Source organism: Bufo gargarizans, chromosome 1, assembly GCF_014858855.1.
Source record: "Bufo gargarizans isolate SCDJY-AF-19 chromosome 1, ASM1485885v1, whole genome shotgun sequence".
Taxonomy (NCBI): Eukaryota; Metazoa; Chordata; class Amphibia; order Anura; family Bufonidae; genus Bufo; species Bufo gargarizans.
Genome location: NC_058080.1, coordinates 152152446 through 152167774, shown reverse-complemented (window position 1 = coordinate 152167774; position 15329 = coordinate 152152446). Strand labels below are relative to the sequence as shown.

General features: G+C 42.8%; 1 protein-coding gene across 1 annotated transcript in view; it reads right to left on the bottom strand.

The window, feature by feature from the left end:
• ASAH1 (N-acylsphingosine amidohydrolase 1) overlaps positions 1 to 15329 on the bottom strand; it is a 40789-nt gene that overhangs the window by 9625 nt on the left and 15835 nt on the right. The window contains exons 3-8 of the mRNA XM_044299743.1: positions 13266 to 13356; positions 12810 to 12896; positions 10534 to 10612; positions 6665 to 6739; positions 6536 to 6581; positions 1941 to 2085 (exon numbers count right to left, since the gene is read on the bottom strand). Of these exons, the coding sequence (XP_044155678.1) occupies positions 1941 to 2085; positions 6536 to 6581; positions 6665 to 6739; positions 10534 to 10612; positions 12810 to 12896; positions 13266 to 13356 (523 nt within the window). The remainder of the gene's footprint in view (positions 1 to 1940; positions 2086 to 6535; positions 6582 to 6664; positions 6740 to 10533; positions 10613 to 12809; positions 12897 to 13265; positions 13357 to 15329) is intronic.

Sequence of the window (15329 nt, the reverse complement as noted above, 5' to 3'; positions counted from 1 at the left end):
TTTGATCCAGTTGTAATTTTAACAACTGGATCTGGAGAACTGGAGGGAACTGGCTGAATCCCATGCCTGTGCACAGGCTACTGTCTACCTGGCTCCAGCGGTGTTGTATAGCCCCAAAATGTGACCTCTGTAGCCAATTACTGGTGCCGAAACGTCACTGCCATCTGACATGACATGAGCAAGTATACAAAGGGCGGCAGTGGACCACAGAAGAGGCAGCGGGGGATTGCTAAGGTAAGCATTACTCCTTTTATTTTATACCATTGTCAGCTGTTTGGAAGGCTGAGGCTACATGGTGACACTGCATCTAATGACAGTCAATGGTGTCCCACAGCAGAAAATCCAGCACTGTTGTCTTTGTGGTCACAGGTTGCAAGTCAGTCACAACTTATCAACATGTCCATTCTGAACTGTCCTCTCATCTCTCCTCCTGCTCCCTCTTTGACCGGCTACAATCTGGCTTCCGACCCCACCACTCAACTGAGACTGCCCTCACCAAAGTCACCAATGACCTAACAGCCAAAACCAAAAAACATTACCTCTGTCCTCCTTCTCCTTGACCTGTCCCCTGCCTCTGACACGGTCGACGATTCCCTTCTGTTACAAACTCTCATCCCTTGGATCACATTATACCTCACAGAGCGGACATTTAGCGTCTCATTCCCTCTCTGTTGGTGTCCCACAACTCTGTCCTCGAACCCCTGCTCTTCTCCATCTACACTTTCTTCCTGGGACAGCTCAGCGTCCCATGGCTTTCAGTATCACTTATGCTGACGACACACAAATCTACCTCTCTCGTCCAGACATCGCCACCTTACTATCCAGAATCCCACAATGTCTATCTTCCATATCCTCCTTCTCCTCTCGCTTTCTAAAATATAACATGGACAAAACAGAATTCAGCATCTTTCCCCCATCTTGCTAGTGTGAAAGTAGCCTTACTCCGCTGCCAATCCCTTAACTGGGTCCCCATTGCCCAGTGAATTCAGTTCAAAGTACTAACAAATACATACAAGGCCGTCCATAACCTGTCCCCTCCCTACATCTCTGAGCTACTTTCCCGATACACCCCCACACGCACTCTCCGATCCTCACAAGACCTCCTTCCCTCCTCTCCTCTTATCGCCTCTTCCAAGATTTCTCCCGTGCATCCCCCATACTCTGGAACTCACTACCCCAACATATCAAACTCTCACCGACAGTGGAATCCTTCAAAAGAAACCTAAAAACCCACCTCTTCAGACAAGCCTACAATCAGTGACCCTGCTGCCTCTATACCGCCATGACCAACTTTACCCTCACCTACTGTGTCCTTCTCCCATACCATGTAGATTGTAAGCCCTCACAGGCAGGGCCCTCTCTCCTTCTGTCCCAGTTTGTAACTTGTCTTGATTATGATTAGTGCAATTGTCTGTATTATGTATGTGCACCCCTTATCATATCTACAGCACTATGGAGTGAATGGCACTTTAATAATAAATAATAACTTTTTTCTCTGAGCGGTGGTAGGGACATGATCCACTGCACGTATGTGCCTATGTGCGCTCCCACGGTCCCAGCCACCAGTGAGGCCGACACTTTTTCCTATAGTGTGCAAGTATGACCACTGCTGCTGGATTGCAGGGTGGTCGTGACCATGGAAATGAGCAGAGTATAATGTGATGGAAACATAAATCAAGCCAGCAAAGGTGGCGATATGGATAATCACAATACATCAGTAAGTGTCTTGTATTAGCTTTCTCTACACGATAAATGCCATTGGCTGAAGAGGTTGTAGGTACATATATAAATACTTTTACCTGATTTTCTATAAAGAAGCAGCATGGAAAGCAATAGCACAAGTGTGAAGGAGGCCTTAGATGGTCTCGCCTAGTGATTAAGCCAAGAAAGGAAACATGTGGACTTGGAACACACACTGGTACCTGCATAAAACAACTTACTGGTTTCATTCCAGTTAACATTCCAACATATCCAGCAAAGCCCGTAGACACGAAAACGGTCTTATTGTTTCGTTGGAAGTTTACATTGACAACCAAAGGTTTGAGCAGCTCAGAGATCATCCACGTACTATTCTTCACATCCCATCTGAATGACAAGGCATAAGAGAAGTAAATCACTACAGCCATGTATAGAGAACAGAAGATTTTTAAAAATGAAGTTAGTACCTTTTAACCCTTTCGCTACCAGAAAACATGGCGCCCGCTTGCACGTGCAGCGGGCGTCATGGCTGGCAGGTCTCTGCTGTTTCAAACAGCAGAGACCTGCCGCTTATTACTGTGACCAGCAATAATGCATATCGCAGTAAATAAAGGCTTTAGATGCCGTGATCAAGTGAGATCGCGGCATCTAAAGTGTCAAAAACCAGGAAGCTCGCACTTCCGGGCATCCTACTGACATTCCCTGCGGCCAATGGGGATGTCAGCAATTGCTTTGAATGCTCCGAATCTCGCTGACGAGACCCAGAGCATTGATCCTGCAATTCTTATTTTGGCCACCAGATGCCAGGCCAACATAAGAAATTAGCAACAGACAGCAATAAACTCATTTTAAAAATGCATTAATGTTCAAAATTAGGAATCAGAGGCTCATATGAGCCTCAAAATCATTACAAAAAAAAAAATAAAAAATTATATTATATTTTTTATATATATATATATATATATATATAAAAAATAAGTTTCCCCCTTACGGTATAATAAAAAAAAAATATCTAAACGCCCTAACTATTAAAATATAAAAATATTTTTCCAATAAGATGAATGGCGTAACGGAAAAAAGGGTCAAAATGGCCAATTTGACATTTTTTTATTGCTTCTCTTACCCCAAAAATTTAATAAAAAGTGATCAAACAGTCAAACACACTCCAAAATGGCATCAATAAAAACTACAAGTTGTCCCGCAAAAAATGAGACCCCACACAGCTCAGTAGATATAACTATTTTAAAAGGTTACGGGGATCAGAATATGGTGATGGGAAAAAAAATGTGAATTTCTTTTTTAAAAGTTAAAAAATTTTTTAACACTATTTAGACATAAAAAAAAAAAAAAAAAAACAACTATACATATGGGGTATCGTAATTGTACTGACCCAGAGAATGAAGGGCATGGGTCAGTTTTGCCATAAACGAAACGCCGTGGGAACAAAACCCATAAAACAGTGGTGGAATTGTGTTTTTTTTCCAATTCCACCCCATTTGGAAATGTTTTACCGCTTCCCACTACATTGTATGCCATAATTAATGGTGGCATTAGAAAGTACAACTTGTCCCGCAAAAAATATATAAATACGCTCTCATACAGCTTTGTGAACGGAAATATAAAAAAGTTATGGCTCAAGGAAGATAGGGAAGAAAAGTGAAAACGCAAACACGAAATAACCTCTGGTAGTGAAAGGGTTAATGGCTCAATGGAAACCATAACAAACCATACCAAGATTCTAAGACAACTTAGGTTTCAAAGTATGGGCATAGTATAAACACAACATCTCAACCAGGTCGTCATCTTAGCTAGCCAATAAAAGCCATCTACTGCGGACTCAAACATTGTACCTTCTTTATCTACCGGCTAACACCATGCAAGGTAGTCACAGTAGTCACAATAGCTGAAAGCTCTACGTGCTAAGATCTGAACCTCCATCACCCACAAGCGGATAGTGTGGCTGGAAGATGATCACATACGTACATGACCCAATGAGCACTGCAGGATTTTTTTTATTACATCCAGGGCTGTGGAGTCGGAGTCGAGGAGTCGGAGTCGGAGTCAATTTTGGGTACCTGGAGTCGGCAAAAAATGAACCGACTCCGACTCCTACTAAATTTAAATTGGAATAAAAAAATAAAAAAGCAAGTTTAAATGTCCGAATTCATAAACAGTTATAATTAATGACTTCTCTACTGTAAGAATAAAGGCCAATGCATGCAGTGCCTCACGTAACCGCAAAACAAACGCGTTCAGTGATGTGAAGAAGCATGCTTTTCATATGCTTCACTATATGGTACGCAATGCACAATTAGGAGTGGCAATACATATACTTTGCATTGTGTTGTGTTCTGATGTTACAGGGAACACAATGCCCATGGTTAGCCTCGCCTCTCACTGATAAGGGATTAAGTAAATATGTGTTTTGCAGGACTAGAGACACTTGTATAAGTGAAGGGAATGGAGGGTCAATAGTTCAAGACTGAAGCTGTAAACCATGGATGTCAAACTCATGGCCCTCCAGATGTTGCAAAACTACAACTCCTATCATTCCCTGATAGCTGTAGTTTGCCCAGGCATGATGGGAGTTGTAGTTTTGCAACAGCTGGAGGGCCACGAGTTTGACATCCCTGCTGTAAACCATTGGAAAAACTGCTGTCATTCAGCTAAGGCTATAAAACGTGTAAACTCAGAATGTTATCTTAAACTTTAAACATGACTATGGGATTCTTCTAGGGAAATCATGTTTTAAAATAAATGTCCCTTCTTGGATCCTCCCACTGCCCTGTCTTCAGCAGAAGATCAGCACACAAAGGAGAAGGCAGCAGCTTCTGCCCAACTACCTCTCTGTGCTAGAAGAGCTTAGAAGAACTTCTTTCTTTCCTTCAAGGAATGTATAAAATACATTTGCATATTAAATACAGAGGAGTCGGAGTCGGGGAGTCGGAGTCGGAGTCGGAAGTACAAAAAACTGAGGAGTCGGAGTCGGAGCATTTATCTACCGACTCCACAGCCCTGATTACATCCCACAATAAGGGGATCATTATTGTTCAAAAGGTTCATGGTGCCTTCATACAAGCTCTAACAATGGCCCCTTGTTTTTAATATCATAGTACGGTACAATTACATGAATACAAGATATTGCAGAGAAGGCCATTTCGGTACAGAAACTGGCTAGGTACTCCTATATACACTGAGGAGGACTTTTAATAAGGGCTCATTCACGCGACCGTGGTTTTGGTCCGCATCCGAGCTGCCTTTTTTGCGGCTCGTGTGTGGACCAATTCACTTCAATGGGGCTGCAAAAGATGCGTTGCTCCGTTCCGTGGCCCCACAAAAACTATTCTTGTCTGTTTTGTGGACAAGAAAAGGCATTTCTATAATGGGCCTCCTGTTCCGTTCCGCAAATTGCAGAAGACACACGGGCGGTATCAGTGTTTTGCGGATCTGCAATTTGCGGACCGCAAAACACGACACGGTCGTGTGAATGAGCCCTAAGACTAGCATATTACAAGCCAGCCTAACCTGAGGTGTATACATAAAAAGTCCGGACCATGCATATCATAGATATAAGGTATAAAACAGGTTTTTCTCTTCTTCCTCCCTTCAAAAAGTTACCAAGGTCTCCCACCATAGTGAAGCTCCGATAACTATTTTTAAAAGGTTTATTAGTACATACTTACAAACATGCACTTAAATCGCATAAAAAAATCCCAGCGTCTTTTCTCCTTGGGCAAGGAGAAAAGAGGCTGGGATTTTTTATGCGATTTTAAGTGCAAGTACTAATAAACCTTTTAAAAATAGTTATCGGAGCTTCACTATGGTGGGAGCAACGTGTATCCACAGAAAATTTTGAACTTAAGGAAGTTGGGAACCCCAGTAGACTCACCAGGTGTATGCTGTAATCAAGCCCGTGGTTGAACCCTGTGTAACAGTGTCTGAATGTGCACCTTCCCTGCGGAGAACCAACTAAATTGCAGAGGAAACCTGTGATACGCTCGATATTGGAGGAGTGCCGTGTAAGTACAACCTGTGCATCACAGGGCAGAACAAACATACGGATCTACCCTATTGTTTTTCTTTGTAAGTTGCAGGATATCCATCAGTAGGAGATCTGCAGACCTTGGTAACTTTTTGAAGGGAGGAAGAAGAAAAAAAACTGTTTTATACCTTATATCTATGATACGGCGGTCCGTACTTTTTATGTACCGGTACATTACTTGAAAGTGTAACCTACCCCACAACACTCCACGGACCTGCAGCACTTTTGCGGACTGGTGATTAAGTATATTCTTTTACTGTAACCTGAGGTGTATGCCTCTTAAAAACTGTGGAGCATCTCTACAAGTCCATGCACCAAAATGGAAATCTACACCATCATGGGAGTTGATGTGGTTTTATGCTACAGTCTATGCCAGTTTCCTGGCATAGATAAAAAATTATGTGATGGGCTAGCTGTGCCAGCCCTGCATTGTCTGTTCTCTGCCATGGTCACTGTTTGAAAAAAGGGGCGAGTGGGGCTTCAAACCCTCAAAAAGTTGCTACGTTTTGCTCAAGTATAGCGTGTGCCAAACTCTGCAACTTTTTGGTGACAGTTTTTTGACATATAGGCAATAATAAATGGCTCCCTGAATTTAGATATTCTCACTGTGTTTGCATTTAATGATAAATTAATTTGGAATTTAGATTGTGATCCCCAGACAGACCGGGACCAATGTCAGGGATGATAATCTGTGTACAGTGCTGCAAATATGTAGGCTCCATATAAATACATAAAATAAATTCTGTGTACAGTCATGTGGAAATAAATAAAACTATAAGAAATGAGAGCACTCACCCAAGGAATAACCCGAAGTCCAGGTTTCTGGCATGTAATAACTTTCCTTTATAATAAAAAATATAATATTAAAACAAGAGGACAGAAATCATTCACTTAAGCTGTAAAAGTTCAAGAAGAGAAGATTACCAGATGTATCCTCTGCCACGACAGACGTGCACACGGTGAAGATTTCATAGAAGATATTGAATAACATGACTTCTCCTATTACGAAATAAAAAAAACAAAAGATATTCAGTATTCCTAGGGAGAGCAATATACAATGCCTTGAAAAGGTATTCATACCCTTTAAACTTTTCCAAATTTTTTCATGTTACACTTAAACTTAAATGTATCTTAGGCCTCATGCACACGACCGTTGTGTGCATCCGTGTCAGTTGTTCCGTTTTCCGTGATTTTCTGCGGACCCATTGACTTTCAAAGGGTCCGTTGAAAACTCGGAAAATGCACAGTTTGTCATCCGCGTCCGTGATCAGTGTTTCCTGTCCGTCAAACAAAATATGACCTGTCCTATTTTTTTGACGGACAATGGTTCACGGACCCATTCAAGTCAATGGGTCCGTGAAAAAAAACACGGAGGCAAACAAGATTGCCATACGCGTCCGTAGGCTACTTTAGCACAGACGGATCCGCAGATCCGTCTGCATACAGCTTTTTCAGATCCGACAGTATATTCTAACACAGAGGCGTTCCCATGGTGATGGGGACGCTTCAAGTTAGAATATACTAAGAACTGTGTACATGACTGCCCCCCTGCTGCCTGGCAGCACCCGATCTCTTACAGGGGGCTGTGATCCGCACAATTAACCCCTCAGGTGCCGCACCTGAGGGGTTAATTGTGCTTATCATAGCCCCCTGTAAGATCAGGTGCTGCCAGGCAGCAGGGGGCAGACCCCCCTCCCTCCCCAGTTTTAAATTCATTGGTGGCCAGTGCAGCCTCCCCCCCCCCCCCTAATTAATTAAAGTCGTCCCCCCCCCCCCCCATCATTGGTGGCAGCAGAGAGTTCCGATCGGAGTCCAAGTTTAATCGCTGGGGCTTCGATCGGTAACCATGGCAACCAGGATGCTACTGCAGTCCTGGCTGCCATGGTTACTTAGCAATTTTAGAAGCATTATACTTACATGCGCTGTCTGTGACCGGCCGGGCGCTCCTCCTACTGGTAAGTGAAAGGTCTGTGCGGCGCATTGCTTATAGCACAGACCTTTCACTTACCAGTAGGAGGAGCGCCCGGCCGGCCACAGACAGCGCAGCAGGTAAGTGTAATGCTTCTAGAATTGCTAAGTAACCATGGCAGCCAGGACTGCAGTAGCATCCTGGTTGCCATGGTAACCGATCAGAGCCCCAGTGATTAAACTGGGACTCCGATCGGAACTCTCCGCTGCCACCAAGGATCGGGAGGGGGGGGGCCGCACTGGCCACCAATGAATTTAATACAGGGGAGGGAGGGGGGGCCGCACTGGCCACCAATGAATTTAATACTGGGGAGGGAGGGGGGTCTGGCCCCTGCTGCCTGGCAGCACCTGATCTTTTACAGGGGGCTATGATACGCACAATTAACCCCTCTGATGCGGCACCTGAGGGGTTAATTGTGCAGATTAAAGCCCCTTGTAAGAGATCGGGTGCTGCCAGGCAGCAGGGGGGCAGTCATGTACACAGTTGTACACTATGGGAACGCCTCTGTGTTAGAATATACTGTCGGATCTGAGTTTTCATGATGTAATCAAATCCGATGGTATATTCTAACAGAGGTGTTCCCATGGTGATGGGGACGCTTCAAGTTAAAATATACCATCGGATTGGAGAAAACTCCGATTGAAAGTCAATGGGGGACGGATCCATTTGCAATTGCACCATATTGTGTCAACGTCAAACGGATCCGTCCCCGTTGACTTGCATTGTAAGGCAGGACGGATCCGTCTGGTGATCCTCCAAAAATCACGGAAGAAAAAACGGATCACGGAACAACGGAACCCCGTTTTGCGGACCATGAAGGCCTTACTGGGATTTTCTGTGACAGACCAACACAAAGTAGCAAGAATGTGTAAAGTGAAAAGAAAAGGATATATGATTTTCAAAATTTTTAATAAAAGAAAAATCTAGAAAATGTGGCGGGCATTTGTATTCAGCCCTCTGTACTCTGATACCCCTAAATAAAATCCAGTGTGTCCAACTGCCTTCAAAAGTCACCTAATTAGTAAATAGAGTCCACCTGTGTGTTATTTATTCTCAGTATAACTACAGCTGTTCTGTGAAGGCCTCAGAGGTTTGTTAGGGAACATTAGTGATCAAACAGAATCATGAAAACCAAGGAACACACCAGACAGGTCATGGACATTGTGGAGAAGTGTAAAGCAGGGTTAGGTTATAAAAAAAAAAAAAAATATCCCAAGCTCTGAAGATCTCACGGAGCACTGTTCAATCCATCATCCAAAAATGGGAGTATGGCACAACTGCAAACCTACCAACACATGGTCGTCCACCTAAACTGACAGACCAGACAAGGAGAACACTAATTAGAGAAGAGCCAAGAGGGCCATCGTTACTCTGGAGGAGCTAAACACGATCCACACTCAGGTGGGAGAATCTGTCAAAGGGACAACTATTATTGGTGTCCAAGAGGCAAGAGGAAAGCCATTTTTGAAGGGAAATCATAAGAAGTCTCGTTTGCTGTTTGCCACAAAGCATATAGGGGACACAGCAAACATGTGGAAAAAGGTGCTCTGGTCAGATTAGACCACAGAAAAAACTTTCTGGCCTCAATGCAAAACGCTATGTGTGGTGGAAAACTAACACTGCACATCACCCTGAACACACCATCCCCATTATGAAACATGGTGGTGGTGGCAGCATCAGGCTGTGGGGATGCATTTCTTCAGCAGGCACAGAGAAGCAGAGTTGATGGAAAAATGGAATGAGATCGGGGCGGAGGTTCACCTTCCGGCAAGACAACGACCCTAAATATACAGCAAGAGCTACAACGGAATGCTTTACCCTGGGTTCACACCTGAGCGTTTCTGAGACGCGCGTTTCACGCGTATTTGTCACGCGTTTTTTGCAATAGTAAACGCGCGTTTGTGTGATTGACTGCAGTGTTGTCCAATGAGCAAATCTCCCAAAACGCGCGACAAACGGCCCAAAAAAAGCTCAAGAACTTGTTTATGCGTCTGGCGTTTTTCAAAGTCCAGACCTAAATCCCATTGAGAATCTGTGGCAAGACTTAAAATATTCCTGTCCACAGACACCCTCCATCCAATCTGACTGAGCTTCAGCTATTTTGCAAAGAAGAATGGGAAAAAATGTCAGCCTCTACATGTGCAAAGCTGGTAGAGACATACCCCAAAAGACTTGCAGCTGTAATAGCAGCAAAAGGTGTTCCTACAAAGTACTGACTGAATACAAATGCACGTCACACTTTCCAGATTTTTATTTATTGAAAATTTTTAAAACCTTGCATCATTTTCTTTTCACGTCACACATACTTGCTACTTTGTGTTGGTCCATCACATAAAATCCCAATAAGTTACATTTAAGTTTGTGAGTAGAACGTGAAAAAGAGGTAAAATTCAAAGGGTATGAATACTTTGTCAAAGCACTGTATATCGATTATTACCAAACATACAAATGAATGAGACAAAGGAAGAAAACGCTTCGCTATGTTTACAAGACTTCCAACTCTACAGTTTGCCTGAGCTTGCCTAGACCCCAATTCAGAAAGAGCAGCGAAAGGGGTTTCTGTATACATAAGCGGCCTCCTCCTGGGCAAAGTGGGCTCAGCTTTCACCAGTTTACCAAACCTATTGAGGAGACAAGATGGCCACCTCTTAGGGCACATATACAATACTGCAATATGGGATATAAGTGGATGAGGGTGGAGATTGATATAGTAGTGTTCTTTACATGGAGTATAGTTCTATGACATAACACGTTGCTGATCAGCGGTAACTCAAGAATTTAGGATATTTTTGCCTACTGTGTCTATGTTACATCCCACAGATACCTAATGGCAATCCAGATTCATCTGCAATTCCTTTAATTTCTTCATCAAATGGCGGTGGAAGCTTTCCAACAAGACCTGGCTGCAAAGCAAACATATTGAAGCATTAGGTCTTCTCTATTCTCATAAGTTTTCAAAAACTATGCACGACTATCAGTGTATCTACTACAATGATGAGGATATTTCATAAACGGCAAGTGATGGCCTGACCTCTCCTTACTGTGGCCCTAGAGACCATAGATTCCTTGGTGCATTGGCTTTCTGCTTGTAAGGAAAGCTTCACACAACGGACTAAGGACCCATTTTTTGCAGCGTATTACAGCTACAGATCCGGAGAAAGCGGCCTAAGAGACGATACCCAGGGCTGAGGCTTTAGCTGCCATGCACACTTCCTCGTCTAGCATATCATTTCATTTAAAACTATTTACCGGATACTTTCTTCAAGTCCATTTATAAAAGTCAAAGAGTTTTGGGCAATAAATATTATCCAGTTAGATATAATTAAATACGCACCATTTTGCATTATCTTCAATTTCAGCCAATGTTTAAAAATGTAGAGGAGCAGAATATTTCCAAGATATGAAATTCTAAATCTTGTAAAACCCTGACCACAATGGATCCGCTCGTGGTTCTTGTAACGTATTCAAGCCAGAATTCTCAGCCATCGGCAAGCAGCTGCTCACAATCCTCAACTTCTACCATAAAAAAACACGACCCATAATAATCAAGCCTTCTTTGCATTTAGAGGCTGAACACCAGGCCCCCTTGACTACTTTCACTTGATCCGGCAGGGTTCAGCAAAAACACCTCCGGCATGATAATACAACCGCCTGCATCCGTTATGAACAGATCCGGTTGTATTATCTTTAACATAGCCAAGACGGACCCGTCATGAACACCATTTAAAGTTTTCTAGATGGATCAGTCTTCTATTGTGTCAGAGAAAACGGATCTGTCCCTATTGACTTACATTGTGTGTCAGGACGGATCCGTCTTGCTCTGCACCACATCGAGGACAGAAAAACGCTGCTTGCAGCGTTATGCTGTTCGCGCTGGGGACGCAACCAAACGGAACGGAATGCCTTTTGGAGCATTCAGTTTCGTTCAGTTCAGATTTGTCCCGATTGATAGATCTCAATAGCGGGAAGGGAAAGCACAAGTGTGAAAGTAGCCTTAGCTGTCAACAGTCCAGATGATGTCAGGAGTGATAAGGATTGGGCACGTTGATTTTTCAATGCCCGATCCCTTAGTTCTGCCGGTAGATAAGCCGCCACTCCTCTATCCACACTAAAACACATACTCATTCAGCCACGTGTGTATATCCACGGGGGAGATAGGAGAGGTCACTGTTGGCCGAATGAACGTTTAGTCAACAGTTATTGAAGGCATATGGACACCTTAAGGCCAACCATACATATTATCCTTGTTTTGGCTTACAAATACGGATGGAAGTCACTAACAAGAAGGACAAAAAAGGTGGTAAGGCAGTGAGCACACCTTGCATATAATACAAAATCTTTTACTAAATCGCAAGAAACCAAACTATGTACAAAGAAGCATAAAAACTGTTAAAAACAAGCCGACACACAGGAGTGCTGTCATATGAGGCACCCATCCACACACCATCCCCGAGTCAGTCAAAGAATAATGACACCTCCAGGTACCCACTGTACTATACCAAAAGCTGGATACAAATATCATGGAAATACCATACAAAAAGCAAATTAGCGGTAATGCAAAACCTCTGTAGAGCACCCGACGCACATCGCCAATTATCCTGACTTCAACAGCAATTTGAAGACAATTGCAACTTGACAGCCACAAAAAAAAAATATATCACATTTGCGCATGTCACAGCACAATCCCACTGAAATACATTATACGAAATGTCGCATGACACGCTGCCGTACTCTTATTCACCCAGCACAAATCAATAATGGAAGGAGCTTCCTTTTATATTAAAAAACAAACAAAAAAAACTCCTTTTTGGCTTTAACTAAGGTTTTATTCGTATCTGGGTCGGGGGCTCCATTAATAGCCTCCATCACGGATTCTGCAGCTTTTGACAGGAGAGTACAACTTGCTGCACTTTTTTTTTTTTCTTACCGAATGAAATCGATGGGGTCCATCTGGCACCACAGGAGGCCGTCCTGCAGCCACTTCGCTCACGCTTACATATCTATCTACAATCATGGGATCTATCTGAGATGTGGGCAGGAAGGATAATGGCCGCTTACGGCACATACTGTACATCCATGAGATCGCCGTAATCAACTTACCAGTTTCGTATCCACCAAGTCGATAAGTTTCTCAGTATGAAAGATATATTTCGTCAGGTCCTTAATATGTTGCATCATTGCTGTTAGCTATGGGGAGAAAATAATAAATTATGAGTAACGTAATCTACCAGACATTGCCGATGACTGCACATTTATACAAAGGCAGGAGAGAATATGAGGAATGGTTTCATTCCATACAAGTTAGGGTTTCAGTGCACCGAGGGCCGGCCCTAGCCCCTCATTGCACCCCAGCTCCTCTGCTTTCCTATATCTGTCACTGTCCTCTAGACTGGCCCTGTAATACAGTGCATGCTCCATATAGTCTATCATTTGCGCATGCGCAGTTATCACCTTGGCAGCAGGGAGACACTAAGGAGATGTATTTTACATGCGCTATATAACTTTCTGTCCAAGTCTCTGGCAGCTCAGTAAAAATGCAGACTTTCACATACTCACTGGCTGTTTCTTATCACTTATTATCTTCCTCCATCGATCACTCGGTGGTTGGTCCAGATTCACTGTGTACCAGGAGACATCTCCTCGGTACCTGTAACAGCAGCAATGGTTAAGAGGGGTAAAATGGTTTTGTAATCGGTCACACTAAATACATACAGAAAGTGCCACTTATGCCATGGTTGCCCGGACCGTAACATATTCACCAGGACAATGAGTTGTGGCATATAATATTTTGAATGGGGATTGAAAAGGAACTGCAGCATCAATATATCACTATAAGGCTAAATTCACAAAACAAGAAAAATGGCCGCATTACAGTGGTTTAAGTTATAGCTGTCACACAGCCAATTTTAGAACCATTTGATGTCAATGGGGCCGTTCACAAGGACATTTTGTATGACCAGTGAACAACGGCAGTCAACACAGAGACACACATCCCTCATTAAAATCAATGGACCCATTTTATGGCTGTTTAGAAAGGAGTGCAGCGGTGTAACAGCTGTTAAAAATGGGCAGACTAGGTAAAAATAGGGGGTTAAAAAAAAAAAAAAAAAAAAAAAAAAAAAAATCACACTGGGAACACAGGTCCTGTTGCATTCAATGAGGAGGATATATATATATATATATATATATATATATATATATATATAGTTTTTTTTATATATATATATATATATATATATATATATAGATATAGTTTTTTTCATATATATATATATATATATATATATATATATATATATATATATATATATATATACACACACACATACATACATACATACATACATACACACACACAGAGGAAAAATGGCGGCACTGGCTATGAATGGAAAAAGTAGGGTGTTTTGAGGAGGATGTCGTCTTTCTATCCCACCACTTCAGACATGTGCTGAGGTGGTGGCGATACATACGACGACATCTTCCTCATATGGACTGGTAGTGAAGAGCAGTTGGTTGATTTTCATGCCTTTTTAAACAGCCATGACTACAGTCAGCAATTCACTCTTGTCCATTCTAAAACCGATATTCAATTTTTGGATACCAAGGTTATACTCTGTGGGGACGTGTTACAGACGGAGTTATATGTCAAACCCACTGATACTAACACCTTCTTGTGCTACAATAGTTCTCACCCTAGGAGAATGGTTGAGTCATTACCATTCTCCCAGTTTCTTAGGGTGAGACGTATTGTGTCTGACGACCACTTGTCTGACGTGACCCTTGAATCCATAGCTCATAGCTTTCGCAGTAGGGGTTACCCACAACGATTATTGAATGAACATATGAACAAGGTTCGCTTATCGAAACGTGATGAGGCATTGTCACAATGTAAGAATATTCAAAAAACGGACAGAATGCCTTTTGTGTCTATATACAGCGAGTTGAGCCCTCAGATCAATAAAGTACTCAGGAGACATTGGGCTCTTGTTTTAAGGGTATCCCAGAGTTCCAGTGCCCACCACTTTTCTCCTATCGGCGCTCAAGAAACCTTAGGGATCAGTTGGTTAAAGCCGACATGGGTCCTAGGGTGTCCTTAAAACAGACCACCTTGACACAACCGGCCTGGGGTGTTTCCCCTGCTTGGGTTGTGTCAATTGCAGATACATCAGAAAGGGGAAGGTCTTTGTACATCCCAGCACAGGTGCATCATATGACATTTCGTTTCACCTCACATGCAACTCCAGTTATGTTATTTATGTTTTATCTTGCCCATGTAACTTGTTGTATGTGGGTGAAACGACAACGAACCTCAAGACACGGTTAAATAACCACCGCTTGAGTATCAGGAAAAAGCGTGTGGATTTACCAGTATCAAGGCATTTCTCTGAGGCTCAACACAGAGAGAATGATCTTAGATGCTGGATTGTCGATCACATACCCCAACCTAGACGTGGGGGTGATAGGTCCAAAATGCTTAAACGTCGGGAACTGAGCTGGATCCATAGACTGGACAGCCTAAAACCTAAAGGCTTGAATATTGAGTTCTATTTTGGTGATGTGGTGTGAGGGGTGGTTTGCCTCCAATAGTCATCAGGTTAATGTTCAGTATCGTGTGTACAC